At 33.0% G+C, this 17,025-nt stretch overlaps 2 protein-coding genes across 2 annotated transcripts in view; one reads left to right on the top strand and one right to left on the bottom strand.

Moving 5' to 3' along the window:
• LOC134842644 (gamma-aminobutyric acid receptor subunit alpha-6-like) overlaps positions 1 to 17,025 on the bottom strand; it is a 97,107-nt gene that overhangs the window by 52,075 nt on the left and 28,007 nt on the right. The gene's annotated exons all lie outside the window — the stretch shown is intronic.
• Positions 10,578 to 12,434, top strand: LOC134841972 (glutathione S-transferase-like). The gene is made up of 2 exons (XM_063858084.1): positions 10,578 to 11,366; positions 12,115 to 12,434. Exons 1-2 carry the CDS (start codon positions 10,928 to 10,930, stop codon positions 12,288 to 12,290), a joined length of 615 nt encoding a protein of 204 aa, XP_063714154.1. The 5' UTR covers positions 10,578 to 10,927; the 3' UTR covers positions 12,291 to 12,434.

Here is a 17,025-nt window from a genome sequence, read left to right as displayed (position 1 = left end):
TAGCTGTGACTCCGTTTAAGTAGTCTTCTACTGACTATTCAGGATCTGTTCTTGTGAATACCACCAGTGATTTTTTAGAAGATATAGAAGATCCACCCATAAGGTATGGATTCATAGTCATTTGTAGTGATTCTGCGGCATTCGGTACTTGAGAAGAAATTGTAATTTGTGTTTTTGGAATTTCATCTTGTTGTACATACTATTGTAATGGGATTTTTTTTTGCATTTGAGTTGGTGGATAACTTTGTGTTTTTACAGGACTTTGTAATTGAAAGTTTTTATTAAATGATGCTGAGTTTTGTCTTGTTTGTCGTGTTTGTTCATTTCGTGTATATGATTCAAAAAGATCTGGTTGGTTAATAGGATCTGGTTGATCAATTTTCCAATTATTGTTTTTGTGATTTGTGCTAAATCGTTGTTGGTTTTGGCTATAATAATCTTCATCTTCTGAATAAAGTCGTCGATTCCTTAAAACATGTTTAATATTCATGTTTTTTTTGGAAGAACGTGTATTTTTTTGCTACGATCCACTGTAACTCGTAGTTAATTGTTAAAACATACTGAGCGAGAGGCTTGTTGTGGTTTTTTTTCATCTTAACTATAAGATTGTGATTGATTTTGACTGTTCATATGGGGGGTTTTGTTATTTTGTTTTTTGCAAAAAAGTTGTAGTTATGATCGGAAAAGTTATTTCTGTTAGACATTTTTCGTTTACTTGTTTGTTGTGATGCCGTTACTGTTTTAAGTGTTTGACAATTCATTTTCAGTATTTTGGAGTAACAGAACGTTTTACTCTGGTTTGTATAGTTGTTTGCGGAAATGCTGTTTTTTTTTGTTTACTGGAGGTGTAAAGGTGAGATGAATGGGGGAAAGGCTTTGATGTGTTGTTGTTGGCATTCTTTTTGGACTTCTTCATCGTCACTGAAATGTGATGGGGGTCGAATGTCTTGTTGTAGAAGATTTCTTGTTCCATTTAAATTTTCTTGTGTTTTATTGAATGTGGAGTTTAAATTATTATTTCCTGTTCTGTCAGTCAACTTTGCATTATAATTGAAAGACGTTGCATCAATAGTGAGTGGAATTCTTCTGAATAGTTTTTATTAGCAGAGATAGTAGCGACTGCTGTACTTGATATATCAGTTGTCATATTAATAAACGATGGATGAGACCAATCAGGCTCACAAACCTGGTCTGTTTCATCTGCTAATACAGTTTCATTGTCTGAACTTTGCGTTCGAAAACTTTTTCTTGGTTGTGGTATGGGATCGATGTTATGGACAGAACATTCAGTAATGAACCATGCTACTTTTCTTTCTAGATCATGTTTGATACTAATGAAATTTTGTTACGAATAAGGTTTTCACTGATTGTATCTAAAAATTTTGAGAAAAGATAGACTTCTTGTCTTAACTAAGTTGAGTGTCGAGATGTTTGAGGCGGTGACACATTTTGCCTTTCTTTCAATTCTAATATAGATTGATAGCTCTAAATAATCGAAAAAATATCGCTCGTGGATATTGAATTTGACCTTTGTGAATTTTGGTGTTGTATATTTTTTATGTAGTCTGTGAAAACTTTCGATAATTCTATATCTATATCATCTAGTTATATTTGATGTGTAGGGTGGTTTGGTTGTGGTAATAAGATTTTGATAGTGAATACACCGTAATATGATGTAATATTACATATACCTTTGAGATAGTGGTCAAGGATTTGCCGTTTTATTCTTATTACAGGAATTTCTTGTTTACCTGGACTATTCTTTTTTCGAATAAGTTTTTGTTATATTCGATCTTTTTTTATATCGTAGAACTTTTAATGTGAAGCATTCAATATGTCGTATTGGTTGACTCCAATTATATAGGCGTATTGGTTTGTTTATGTATGACTTCTTTGTTTTTCGTTTTCCTTTAATTGATGATGCTGTTGTAGCTTCTGAGTCAGAAATTTTTTTTGGTCTTCTATCGATTTATTTTTATTTAATGAATCTTTCAAGTCTTGAAGTTCCTGTATTGTGTTTGTTTCTGATTCTGAGACTGCGTTTTATATTTTTTAAAATCTTCTTTTGATGACTTGCTTCTGTTTTGTTAAAATTGTCTTTTTGCGTGTTTGTGCTTTTGACCTAATATGTCCTATTGTTTGTCTGTGCGGTGTGATTACAAGATTGTATCTGTCGCTTTTAATCAAACATTTATTAAATGTGATTGTTTGTTTACTGCCTAGATTATTTCTTGACATAAGGTTTAGGGTGATGCAGTACTTGGGGGTTACAGTCTTTATTTTCCTAAAGAGTTAGTTATTACGGTTTTTGAGCGGTTATCCTAATTTGTGGCATAGATTGTTGTGGTTGACGGGTTGACGAGAGAGTATATCAATTAGTAAGAATGATTTTTTACTTTTTCGTGACAAGGTTTTAATTTATGAATGACTTACTTAATCTTACCTAGGGATTGTGATTTGTGATCAAGGGTTGGCGAATAGTAAATCACTCCACAAGGTTCAGATACAATTAGAACACAGGTAGATCGTAAGATACTATTTTATGATTTACTAATTGTTTAAGGTTTTAGCCTGGGTCATCTAAGAGGAAGGGCTCAAGTGAAGGATGAGTAACCGAAGTTCTTCACCGTCTATCTTAATAACAATGGTTACTTTTACAATTATTGGATGGAGAGAACAAAATTGTTCTGATTTGATCCAAGGGAAGCCTTGATGATCATTTATTAAGTAAAATGAATTTAGGTTGAAATGAAATTAAAGGAAAGCAAAAGTGAATTATGGAAAAGCAAGGATAAGCCTTGATACGTTTTTATGAAAAAGTTTAAGAAAATTTAAAAGTTATTGTTTCAGATGATATTAGTTTTTTGAAATTATCGTGTCATGTTTTTATGATGAAGCTGAGATGAGAAAAATTATGTGTGTTTATCCGTGACACTAACAATGAACTTTAACACTGAGTAATTTTTGCATTTTTCATTCAAAAAATTTTATTGTCAAAAGTTTTGATTTACTGCAGATTTTTTGGGGAAACGACCCTTTTTATCAGGTTTCTGTTTGAGTATTAAGCTTAGCACCAAATTAGTTGTTGAAAAATTATTCTTCAAATATTTTTCATGTCGATAAATGAAAAACTAATTTTGCTGCATAAAAAATTCTAATTACAAAAACTTGTTCTGGTTTCCGTCGTACTATCATTTAGTAGATTGGTCCGCTTCCTGATCGTTGTTCTCGCCTTGATCTTGGTCTTCTTGCAATACCTTGTATTTCTTGTATTGTTTGGAAAAATGGCGTAGATTTATTGAAACGTAGAGACATTTCTATTAAATTGTCTATTCCATCTTACATTTTTGCAATTTTGCAATTGTCTAATTCTAAATTTGTTTGTCTAATTCTAAGTTAGTTAAGTTCTTGTTCGAGACTTTTGGTCGCAACAGATGAGTTATGACCTTTGGCCTGTACTCATAGAGGAATTTCAGATGAGGTACACTGTCTGTTCGTCACGCTATCTTGTTTTCGGCCGGAAAGATTCGAGCAACTTCGTAGTCTAATGCCAATCTTAATCTTACTCTTATATCTCCTAGTCTCAATAGATCTAGTGTATACTCGTTTACGCGGGTTAGTTCTTGGAGTTTATCCAGAAGGCGAACAACTGTATTCTAAGATTTATTCAAATTGTTCTGGTGCTGAAACTGCAAGTAGTTTCAGCACTTACAAATAAGTGTCAATGTTAGAGATGGAATATGATTGGTTCATTAGTAATATTTTATAGAGGTAATTTATCAATAATATAATTGGTTTATAAATACTAGTTTAGAACTGATTCCATTATCAAGACCCCGAAAAACAATGGGTCCGAAGCCGGATAGGAGTCTTTTATGCGAGATTTTTCACCGTAAGAGTTACTTCTAATGCAGCATTCAAAAAATTAACAGTGTAATATCGATGATTCAGTACTGTTACAGTACTGCGATACTTATCCCTGGTTTGATCAGAGCTAAAGTGGAATTGTACAGCGTCTGTTGCGGTGCTGGAGTTTTACTGAAACCTTACTGAAAAAGTACTGATGTGCCTGCCCTTACGTGACTTAATCGTGATTTAATCCGGCTGCCCACCAATAATATTCTTTTTTTTTTGCAGTCATGAGAAATATTTCATCTAATTTTTTTTTGCAAGATATTTTTTCCATCGATCAGAATTAATATGTTCACTGAAGCGCAAACGAGACTGCTGTCTGTTTTGGTCTTATTTTCTAGCTCTTGCTGAAAAAAGGGCGTTGTGTGGCTTTTGTCACATGTTGTCTTTGAGGTCTAAGTAAATCTGGCATTAAAGAAGAAACAACCTGAGATAATACCGAAGGTGGATTCATGATCAAAAGCGCTCAATATTGCCTTATTATAAACATAGGGCGTTAGAACAAGGTACATGAAGAAGCCTGCTCGAAACTCAAGTTAACACTCTCCAAAACCATCTCTGCTCTGATATCAGAGACTTTTAAACAATAAATTTTTACGGTGGATATATATAACTTGAAAGTTCAATTAAAAGAGATGCAAATTCGAAAATGCGAGGTGAATTCCACTCTTATTAAATCCGAAAAAACAGCCCAATTGTATCTGTAGCTTTTAACAAAATTATCGGACAGCGTCTTGAATTTTTGAATTATTTCTGACCTGGAGACTGTAAAATGGCATTAAAGCTGCAATCGAAGTTACAAAACTGCATTTGAACAGACAGAAGAGCAATTCAAATGATTGCCTTTTTTCGGAGCATTTAATTTTTGCCTTGTTTCAAGAGCACAATTGAAAAACCTTTTTCATTCAATACTTAATTGTCATGTACAGTGCTGATTTAAATTAACCGGACAAAACGCGTTAAACTTAAAATTTAAAACGCATTCTTCTCAAATTGGGTTGAGTTTAGGTGAAAACTTATGAAGACAAAAATTGCTTAGAACTTTAGCAGAATTAATATGGTATCATTTGTTTTGCGAAATTCGGGTCCGAAATTTTACCCCAAAAATGGGTCATTTTGGCTTTTCTTAGTTAATCAAAAATTACGCCAAAAACACCTAGTCGATCACAGACATAATTATATCAAAGTGAGCCCCTTACGTAGCCCAACAAACTTTAAGAAGGGTATAATCTCCAAAATATTGTATAAATTAATTTATTTTCGTTTGATAGACAAAAAAGGTCATTTTTACTATATTAAATACCAACTTTTTATTTAAAAACAATTTTTAAACAATATGCATTTTTTTTGGAGAAAATACCCTTCTTAAAATTTGTTGAGATACGTAAGAGGCTCACTTTGATATAATTACGTCTGTGATCGACTGGGTATTTTTGGCGTAATTTTTGATTAACTAAGAAAAGCCAAAATGACCCATTTTTGGGGTAAAATTTCGGACCCGAATTTCGCAAAACAAATTACACCATATTAATCCTGCTAAAATTTTAAGCAAGTTTTGTCATCATAAATTTTCACCTAAAGTCAACCCAAATTGAGAAAACTGCGTTTTAAATTTCAAGTTTAACGCATTTTGTCCGGTTAATTTAAATCAGCACTGTACTTCTTCAAGCCAAAAACACATAAAATTCCGAGAAAAAGGCAAACGCGAAGTTTCAAAGAAGTGTTTCGATTTAATTTGAATTTGAAGGTCACAACTATTTCAAAAAATTCAATACGTTGTCGGATAAATTTGTTGTAAGCTATGTTTGGAGAGTTGCAAAAAGTTCGGACCAAAAAAAATAATTAAAAAGAGAAATCGCTAATTCCTAACAATTTTTGCATGCAAAATTGAATTTTTAGGTGACATTGAGACATCCTTTTCTGTCCGAAAAATTAGCGTTTGCATGCAAAAATTGGCTGAAAAAGGTCATTTGCTCTTTTTAATTATTTTTGTCTGTTCAAACTGTTTGCTATAATTAATAGCAAAAAGTTCGGACAGACAAAATTAAATAAAAAGAGCAATTGACCTATTTTGGAACAATTTTGTACGCAAAATGTAATTTTTCAGTCCAATTTTGTGTCCCCAAGGTTGTTTGAAAGAAAAAAAATTGCATGGAAAAATCTGTCAAAATGGTACGATGCTCTTTTTAATTAATTCTGTCTGTCCGAAATTTTTGAAACTCTCTATACCAATTATAAATAATAAGAACGATAATGTTTTAGCGATCAACCGACAGTGTCAGATACTCCGAAGGCCAGTATCTCTCAACGATTGCAAGCACTGAAGGAGAACAGAAATTATTGACAGAATGAAAACTAGTCATGAGCTGATTTGAACTTAAATGACCGGGACCGTTTTTTTAGCAGACCGGTTATTCTAGGATAAAAAATAAAAATAAGGTGTTTTAGCAGACTTTGAGTGCAGCACAAATTTACGCATAATTGATTGAGGGATGTGAAGTGGCGCTAGTTTAACGGCAAACACTGTTTCACGCGCAGTATTCCTCTCGTGCCGGATGTAAGCGCAGCAGAGCAAAGCGGAGCAAGCGTATTAAACTTGTGAATGTCGCGTTTGAAGTTAGCATTACATTCTGACCATTTAATTGTTTTGAGTCCGCTAAAAAACCGTCTGCTAGAAAACCGGTCTGGTATAAACATAGTCCTTTAAATGTGACTAATTTAACTAATGTTTCTTAAGTGACTTCCTATCATGGTCAAGGTCAACTTGCGTTGTTTCGATTAATTTAGTCATCGTTTTGAGTATCATGTTTTGAATAAAATAATTATTCGATTTGGAAAACTTGATTGCGTTAGGCTGAAAGATTGATAAAATTTTCAACTTACTTTTTAATTTCAAACTAGCGTGTAACGCACCTCAGGTGCTTAGAATTTTTCACAACTCATGAAAAACCGCATATAATGGAAACCAGATCTGCAGACTTTTAGTGTACTCTGACAGCACCCAATTACATGGTTGGTAATTTCATATTTGATAATTTTTTTAAATTCCTATTTACCATCAAATCTCGAAAACATCATATCTAGAAAACTGCAAGTATTTGAACAGTCATATCTAGAGGCAACACTTGCAACCCCTATGAATACCCAGGACCTAACTACAGGATTAGGAATTCAAATTGAAAAAAAAAATTCAAAAGTTGAGTTTTCTGACAAACTTTTGAAAAAATCTCAAAAAAAAACGTCATATCTCGAAATTACAAGGCTTTGACCAGTCATACTTGGAAGCAAGATTCGCAATCCCTGAGAGTACCCTGAAAGCACCCATCTACAGGGCAAAGAATTTCAAATTTTGAAAACAAAAGTTTATTCGAAATTTAATTTTTTTTTCGAAAAAATCACAAAAAAACGCTACATGCCGAAAACTACAAGAATTTGTGCAGTCTTAACTGGAGGCAAGGTTCACAATACCCTGAGAGCATTCTGATAGCTTCCAACTACAGGGCTGAGAATTTCAAATTTTGAAGAAAAAAAATTGGTTAAATTTTCTGAAAAATTTTTGAAAATCATAAAAAACATCATATCTCGAAAAGTACAACTGTTTTAGCATTCATATTTAGAATCAAAATTCGCAACCCCAGAGAGTACCTTGACCTTATCCAACTACAGGGTAGGGAATTTCAATATTTGAAAACAAAATTTTATTCAATTTTTTTTGAAAACTTTTTGAAAAAGTCACAAAACATCATATATCGGAAACTACAAGGATTTGAGCAGTCATAATTGGAGACAGGTGATATAAAAAAATGATAGTAAATATAAAAAAAGGTACAAAAAGATAAAGAGATAAAAAAGATACAAAAGAAGACAGAAAAAAATAGAAAAAAGGAACAAAGAAGGATCGAAAAATATACATAAAAAAGATAGAAAAAAAGGTAGAAAAAAAGATAGAAAAAAAAGAAAAAGAAGGATCCAAAAAAACAGAAAAAAATATAGAAACGATTAAAAAAAAACAAAAAAGCAGGCTCGAAAAAATACACAAACAAAGATAGAAAATCCAGATAAAGATAAAGAAAGATTGGAGACAACCGTTTGGCAGAAGTACTATTTTGAACTGAATCGTCGAAACCAAACTGAAAACTAAAAAAGTAGAAAAACATAAAAAAATAGAAATAATTTCCAAGTAAATTGAACCAAATTCATCAATGAAGCAAAAAAAAATATTTATTGAGACCTTTTCAAAACATGGAAAAAAAAGGATGTTTTATTCTTTTGGAAAGTTTATCAAAGTTTTTGACCAACAGTAATTTCGAACGCTCAGAAGTTTTAGTTTTTGCTTTGAATCTGCAGTTGTTTTTCAGAAAATTTTGTTTTTGCGCCACAAAAAACAAAATAATTGCTTTTAACCCACTATAGGCCTTCAAAGCTATCAGTTACAACTCATTCAATGAACTGATCCCTGTCTTCTATTTGAGCAAAAATTGATAAAATCACTGGAATTGGAATTTTTTTGAGCTGCTCAATGCTTTTGGGAAGGTTTATAATTTCAATGGTAACTAGAAAATGCAGGACTTTGTCCTTTTAAATACAATCTCGATCAAGTGAAATTTTTTAAAACATCTTTCAACAATGGCACTGATGTACATCAAGTTGCATGAAAAACTCTGATTTGGTTGGTTTCCAAGAGCCAAATTGAATAGTCAAAAACTAAATTCGAAATGAAAACTGAATCTTCTTCACAACAACATCGCTGATTTAAATTAATCGGACAAATCGAACGAAATATTAAATGTAGAACGCGTTTTTTTTTTCAAATTGGGTTGATTTTTGACTAAAAATGATGAAGACCCATCATTATTACTTTTTTAACAGAAATAATAGACCGAGATTTGTTTTGCAAAACTCCGATCCAAAATTTTACCCAAAAAACAATGATTTTGGCTTCTTTTGTCAATCAAAAATTAACCCAAACCTATTTGTGCAATTACTGACAAAACTAAAACACCGCGAGCCTCTTATGTAGCCTAAAATTTAAGAAGAGTATCTTTTTCTCAGCTTCTTTGAATCATATTTATTTTGTTTGAAAGCCAAAAACTGTCAACTTTACAGATAATTTTTTAAAAATTTTGCGCCCAATTTTGTAGATTACACCCTTCGCAAATTTTGTTGGGCTACATAAAAAGCTTGCAGTGATTGTCATTTTTTGACTAAATTTTCGTTTTGGATTAAATTTTAGGGCCCAATTTTAGCAAAGCAAAACGCATCATAATAACTCTGTTAAAGCTTTAGGCAAGATTGGTTTTCATCAAATTTTGTCACCCAAATTAAAAAAAAAAACGTTGTATTTTTTTTTGTTTCGTCCAGAATATTTGGATCATCACTGTTTTAATCATGTTTTTGTCCCAGCTAAAAACTTGAGTTTTTTCCTTTTCTTTGTCTTAAAATTAAACAAAGGCGTCAAAACTCAAAAAGCGCCAAAAGTGGTTTGTCCTGGTCAAGAACTCTAATTGTTCTCACAATCTTACTGGCTAGGAGGAATTTTTTTTTTCTTGATGAGTAATAAATTCAATCATCAAAAACCATTAAAATTAAACCAATGAAAAGCGACATATCAATCGTTTAAAAAAAAAACAGTAGGTTTGTCAATTAAACTAAATTCAATTGATCAGATTTTTTTTTTCGTTCAGCACTATTTTTTCTTTATTTCAGAATAAAGGTTAACGATTGGTGAAAAAAAGGTAGTGTCATTCAAAACACTATCAATCGAAATACTTTTGGTGCTTATTGTCATAGTTTGTAAAAGTTGAATTTTTTTATACTTTCACATGATTGTTATAAATTTACCTTTCGATCATCAAAATTTGACAAAATGTGTTGTCCCATCTGAAAAACATTAATGCCCTGGGCTACAAAAAAATTAGATCACCTATGCTTGTTAGTTTTGAAAAAGCGGAGTTTTGAAAAAAAATTGATTCAACCAATTGGCAATAATACAAAGCACTAATCGCTTCCAAATTTTTCACTTAAAACTTTTTCAAACAGGCCATTTTTGGTCTTTTATCGAATAAAATTGGGGAAATCAATGAACTCAAAATTAGGTTGATGTCTGCGTTGCCAAGTTTTTGAAAATTTAATAAGGTTTTGCTGGAATCAGGGCTTTGGTATGCTTCAGATTGTTTAGAATTAAATTATTCTGACTAAACTGCTTTTAAAAAGTCAAGGATGGAGAAAAGCAAAATTAAAGTTTTAACAGTTGTTTTTCAAAATTAACTATTTAGCTTTCTTTTAACTATTCTTTTATTAGAGCATCCGCTCCTTTCACTTACTTCTCTTTTCATAGTATAAATTAACCGGGTCAATCATCAAAAACTTTCAAATGGCTTCTTTCAAATGATAAAAGTCCCGTTCTCCGTTTTCCCTTAAATTTTTATGGTAAAATCTGGCTTCTGACTCTAAAAATTTGTCGGTTAAATCATCAAAAAATTTCTTACTGCTGCTTTTTTTGATTTTTTTTTCACACTGTTTTGTGAAACCAATCTAGGTATATGATGTTCAGTTGTTTGCTTCGCTTTATTTTTACAACTTTACATTTTGCTAAGCAATTGATACGCCTACGTTTTATACCGAATTGGATCAGAATTCTTGTTTCGCATTTTCTAGGCTACGCTAGCATTGATTTGATGAATGTACAGAAAGAATTGATCAGTTTTAAAGATAAGCATTAAGCCGGCCTAAACGTGCGGACTTTTGAGATACAAAAATTTGTTACACACTAAATGTCAAATAAAAGACTTCGTTGGTAATATTTGAAACCAACTGGCTGATTACTGCTGTATAGTTTGACCTTCAAAACTTGTTCATTTACTTAAGCAAATTAAAAAGCTAACATTTTGCTGGTAACTAACGCTACCTTTAAACACGGGCATTTTAACCAATCTGCAAATTCAGCTCGGCAATATATTGCTCTTCAGGAGATTTTTACTGTTTCAATCAAGTCAAACTCAGCAATTGAACAAAAATGTCAATTGTTCGTATCACCTACTTCAATCTCCAAGCGCTTGCCGAATTCAATCGGCTCCTGTTCGTCTATTCAGGTCACGAATTCGAGGACGAACGACTGGAACGCGAAGCATGGCCCGCTCGGAAACCCGAGGCGCCTCTGGGCTCGCTGCCTTACATTCGGCTCGAAAACGGCAACGAGTATCCCCAGGCGACATCTATTGCTCGGTACTTCGCCGAGAAGTACGGCCTTCGGGGTAAAACGGAAGAGGAAAAACTGCACGCGGACGTTGTCGTCGACTTAGTGCGTTTCGACATAATTCCGTCGCTGACTAGAATTTTCCTTGCTCAAGACGCGCAAATGAAGGAAATTCTAAAGAAAGAGGCGCATGAGAAAATTCCCGCTTGGCTTGAAAAACTCGAGAGTAACTTTATCAAGGGGGAAAACACAGTTTTGGGTAAGTAAAGTTATAAATGAAAACAAATTTAACTAAATTTAAACTCAAATATAGTTAGATTATTAGCAACATTTTCGATCATACAGCATTGAATTTAAACAAGCGGCAGGGCGACAATTCGTAACAAGCCACAATTTGTAACAGGCGACAATTCGTAACAAGCGACAATTCGTAACAAGCGACAATTTGTAACAAGCGACAATTCGTTTCAGGCCACAATTCGTAACAGGCGACAATTCGTAACAGGCGACAATTTGTAACAGGCGACAATTGGTAACAACACGTTGGCAAGTAGAATACGCTTGCTCCGCTTCGCTCCGCTGCGCTTAAATCCAACACGAGTAGATAGATCCCCGCTCAATCTACTGTTACGAATTGTCGCCTGTTACGAATTGTCGCCTGTTACGAATTGTCGCCTGTTACGAATTGTCGCCTGTTACGAATTGTCGCCTCAAGAAACGAGCTTATTAATGATTGATTAATTATCAAATTTTTCATGAAAATGCTCGGTACAGAAAGGTACTATTCTCAGACTGGCAACAAATCACAACAACAGACTGGCTTAACAGACTTCGATAGGTCCTCTAAGTTTCGAAGAAACAAATTTGCACTTGTTCGTTTATTATAAAGACTAAGATCTGTCAGAATTCAATAGATAATCACTAGCAAAAAAACTACCGAGCATATTCTAATTCTTAGTAGGGATCGATCCTTTTATTACCCGCTCAAACTTTAAACCTCTTTTTAGAGAGTGGAGCTTCATGGGCTGATATTGCCCTGTTCAATTGTGTCAACGACTTCTTCCCTGCGTTTGAAATCAAAGTGGATGAGAAAAACGTGAAAATCAACAAAGTAGTCCAAAGTGTCAAGGCCAATCCAAAAATTGCCGCATGGCTGGAGAAGCGTCCTAAGTGTGCTTTGTAAAACTCAGAATACGATGAACATAACAAAAGGAGAAATGACCGATTAAACATTTAAAGTTATGTAAAGCACATTATTTGATAACAAAATACAAGACTGATTGTATAAAAACGAAAAATTGAATATTACTATTGCCTCTTATTAAAATGATTTCAAACGGGAAACAAGAATAGCCGGTTACTGTGCAAGTTGCACAGAATGTTCCGAGTATAGTCTTTAAAGAACTAAAAATAATTTTATTTTCAAATGAGTGGATTTTGTCTGTGTGGTGTGATAAAAGGATCTGACATTAATCAACAATTTAAGCATATTGACAGTCACAGTAATATAGGACAAAGATGTTCGCAGAAAAATAACTTCAAACTTCAAAAAAATATATTAAAAAAAAATTTGCAGATTTTTTAAAATTTTTTGGTTTCCTATGGACCTAAAAAACTCCAAAAACTGATTTTACTGGCTTAGAATTATTTTCCTTAAATTAACCATAAGTGAGCTGTTGTAAGCCTGCTCGCTCTCTTCATTCGCTCGAAATTGGAATAAAAAAAATTGAACCAGTTTTTCACGATACCGAGAAAAATTTGTTTGAAATTTTTTTAAAGACGTTCGAATTATGACTGAATTGACTTCAATTTGATATATTATTTCACCTATTCTGATGATTAATTGGCGCACTTGATTTTGCGTAGAAAACAAAAAAAATAGTAAAGCAGACCCGAATACAAAGTTCCTCCACATTAGTCAAAAAGTCGAAACAACAAAAACACTCACGGAAATAAGTGTATATTGGCGCCAAAGGCGCCTTTAGAAATATTTTAGAGTCTGTAACCAAACATGTATGTCTCAAAATAGTACAAAGGGGGACACTCAGGAATTCGACCCCCTGCCGACCCCCTGGTTCACCCTTTCTACTATTTGCAGATATCCATTTTGGGAATTTTAAATCCTATTTTTGGCCACTAATGTCAAGGGAAGTTTGATTACTAAGTCAGGTAGATTGCTTGAAATTTAGTTTGAACCCATGTTTGATTTTTTTTTAATTCTTCATTTTTTTAATACGTTTTCCTTTCCATCGATGAAAATTTCAAGAATTTTTGAATTTGTGGTTTCTGTTTAACGCAGCAAAAAAAAATCAAATACTTTCAATTATATTGTATGTCAAAAATAGCAAGATCTGCGACAGAGACCTACTGACTTTTGCAGAATCTAGCAAGATTCTTGCAAGGGGTTTCAACATATTCGGATTGTTAACCCGTTTCATATACACAAAGATGAGTTGCAAGAACGTCAGATGCTACGAAAATTTCTCAATTTCTTTGAAATGCTCGCCAATTTTGTTTTTAATGATTTGTTTGATGTTTGTAGGCACTGTTTATATAATTTACTTATCAAAATAACTTCTTGAAAAAGTCTTTTAGGTTGTTCAGGCCTTAGATTAGCACATCAAAAACCCGATAATAAATAAATATGCTGCATTGGGTCACAATTACTACGGAAATAAAAAATCAAAGGGGGTTATGATCCTTTTGATCTTTATTTCCGTAATTATTGCGACCCAATACAGCATGTTTAAAAACATTTGAGCATGTACTGCGTCGGGTATTCGCTGTGTTTATCTAAGGCCTTGATTAATCTAAAAAAAAAACATTATTACCAGGTCAAGATCAAGCTCAACTTTGAACTGAACTAGAGTTCTCTTGAGCTACTTGTCTGCGTATTATCTACCGATTTCTAATAAATCATCTAATCGATTGCCCCTCAGGGTTCGTCTTAAGATAAACATCTTCGGTCGACCAAACCCTTACATTTTTCTAAAGCGTACACTAATTTTGAGAATGAAGCGCGCGTAGAAAAATTTAAATGGAATTTTTGAGTCAAAACCCTCGAGAAAATGCCCAAAAACGTCATTTTTGTCTTGAAAAATAAACGACAGCGGCGCGAAAAGTTTTGACAAAAGATCTTTTTACGCTAGCAGTTTTTTAGAACTCTAAAAATTAATTTGGCCGACCTAAAAAACGGTCCAATGAACTTTTTGAAATCCCCCTCGGGAAAATCATTGAACCGCACCTGGATTTATCGGCCAAATAGCTCTGAAATTTTAGCATTATAGCTCACATGCAACCCGCTTTGGCGAAAAACGTTGTTCGGCACATGGTTCTACTTAGTTTATGTTTCTGGGTCTCTGAAAAAAAAAGGATTTGCAATGTTTTCCTTATCTTCTCCTGATCTATTGTTACCTATGATCACGATTTTTACACGATGTAACTTCAAAGGGATGGGCGTGGCCTATTGACATCATCTGATTAGAATCTGATGCCTCTGAGTCTGTTAAATCCATCTAATATGGAGAAGTTGAAGAGATTATTTTTATTACTGTAACAGACTAACAAAAATTGACTATTGAGCGTGGCATTGTTTTAATATCGGGATAGACGAAAATGAGTTTGAAATAGATATTTCAAAAAATAATCGACAAAGAAAGTCAAAAGTGATGATATTGAAAGTAAATTAAGTGTTTGCCAAACATTAAATAAAAGTTTGCAGGGAAAATAGACCGAACCATAAAACTCGTTGTAGGTTCTTAGGTGTGATTTAAACGCATTAGGACACAAAAGCCGGTTGTTTTAGCAGTAGAATAGAATTATCCGACCACGCAAACTTTTATACCAAAATATGAAAAAAAGTCGGCACAAAAAAAAAATTTCAAAAAATCAGATTTTTTATTATTATTGGCATTTTGTTGTTGGTTACTACTGAAAAAAAAAAAACGGATCAACCGTGCAATTTCTCCCAAATCGATTTGGGGGTAGAATATATGGTTTTTTCATAAATTAACTTTAATTGTAGCCTAGATTTGTTCAAAGTTAACCGGATTACTTCAAAAAAAGTGAATTAAAACAGTTATTTTTGTAATTAACGGCATACAAATACAATCACGCATGAAAAATGTAATAACCTTATTTTATTTGCGCGTTTGTAGGAAATGCATATTTTATATAGAATTATTTACAGAATTAATGCAAGCTTGGGGAGGGCATTCGACGGTCGGTCACTTAGGGGGGGGGGGAATTGTACGGTTGATCTAAATAACCTGTGCGGCTTTTATGCAGATAATACACTGTAAAAAACTAAAAAACAGATTTAGGGTAGCCCATTTAGATATGTAAATTGCTTCAAATTCTCAGCAAATTGATTTGTTTTAACTATTGCTTTTGTTTCAAAACTTTATCAATTGCTTTTTAATTTAGATCAATTTGCAAATTTACATAGGCAAAAGTCGCTCGAGGGCATTTTTTTTACCGCGAACTATTGAGTTCAAGAGAAGGCTTTTTATTTCTTGCAAACATAGGGGGTTCCCGTGATGATGAAAAGTAAATGTTTGCAAAAAAAAATTTTCAATGTTTTTTCAGGCCGATAATCAACAATGAATGTCAATTGAAAAGCAATTGCTATGTTTTATATTCGTTTTTCTCCATTTTTTGTTTATCGAGATAACATGAGTGTAATCTGTAACTATTCTGTAAAAAAAAAACGAAAAAACCGAAAAATGGTTTGAAACCGATTTAAATTTTTTTTTTATTATTATTACTCGAAAAAGAAGAATCAAAAAGGGAATTAAAATGTGAAAAAGAAAACAAAAAAAATGTCAAAAGCGAACATAAAAGATTTAGAATAGATTGAAACTCCCAGGTTGAAGTCCCACCGTTAATTATCGCTGTTTTTGTAGTATCCCAGCGATCGCTATTTTCCAGCGCTCATGTATAATTCAGAGTTTGTTGCATAGATAAACCTGCAATTTTCAGAGCTATTTCAGTAATGATTCCGTAGAAAATCATCGCTAAAACTTAAGAAAACTTAACTCTTTCTAGTAGCTTTCAAATGAGAGTTATAGCTAATAAGCTCTTTAGCTTTTTAGCTTTAATTTATTTTAGGAATGATAGAGCAGAGGTAGCATTCAGGTCTATTAACCTCTAAAGGTTAGGGGATCGAATCCGTGTTTGAGAACAATTTTTTTCTCATTTTGATAAGTTTTTTTATCGCTGTTTCATCGCTAAAAATAGGCCAAATTAGCGATATCTATCGATAAAATTTGCTATTGTGGCAATGAACATCGATAATTCATCGATGGCGATCGCTGTTTTTTTTTCACTTTTTTATCGCTAATTTTCAATGCGAGCTCAACCCGGGCTGTTTTTTTATAGGTTTTTGCGACAGTGCCGGACTCCCTTTTAATTGAACTCACTTGTTTCTAGTTCTTGTAAACGAAACCAGTCAAGTCTCCAACTTAGCCCAAAACTTAACAGAGTTAAGTGCGGTATGATAGCATTTAACAACTTTTTTCCTTTTTGAACATAAGCATGGCTTTGTCATGACTACCACTTTCAATGTCTCGAGTCGTGAACTTTTTCACTGAAATTTTTGATGCTAATTAGCTATCATTTAACTTTTTTCTCATTTTCTAATCAAGTTGCATTTTGAAACATTCTGCATATTTTTGCCAGAGTATAACCCCCCCCCCCCCCCCCCGAAATTGAAGCACGTCTTTTTACAAGAAAACTTCAAAGATGTCTTCAATTTCTTAATTGTGAAAATACTCTCAAATCGAACTTTGATAAAGAGTTGTCTGGCTTCAATTTCTTTCAATTTGATTCGTTTTTTCGTTGTTTACTGATTTTTTTGTTTACAGCTCAAATTAAATTTACTTAAATTTTTTCTTGCGAAAATTTGTATATCAACGTTT

The sequence above is a fragment of the Symsagittifera roscoffensis genome, chromosome 3 (genome assembly GCF_963678635.1).
Source record: "Symsagittifera roscoffensis chromosome 3, txSymRosc1.1, whole genome shotgun sequence".
Taxonomy (NCBI): domain Eukaryota; kingdom Metazoa; phylum Xenacoelomorpha; order Acoela; family Convolutidae; genus Symsagittifera; species Symsagittifera roscoffensis.
Note: the sequence above shows the minus strand (reverse complement) of the source record. Positions and strands in the feature narration are given on the sequence as shown.

Coding starts and splice junctions, on each gene's coding strand:
- LOC134841972 (XM_063858084.1), top strand. CDS start 10,928: ATGTCAATTGTTCGTATCACCTACTTCAATCTCCAAGCGCTTGCCGAA. Junction 11,367..12,114: donor GGGGGAAAACACAGTTTTGG/GTAAGTAAAGTT, acceptor ACCTCTTTTTAG/AGAGTGGAGCTTCATGGGCT.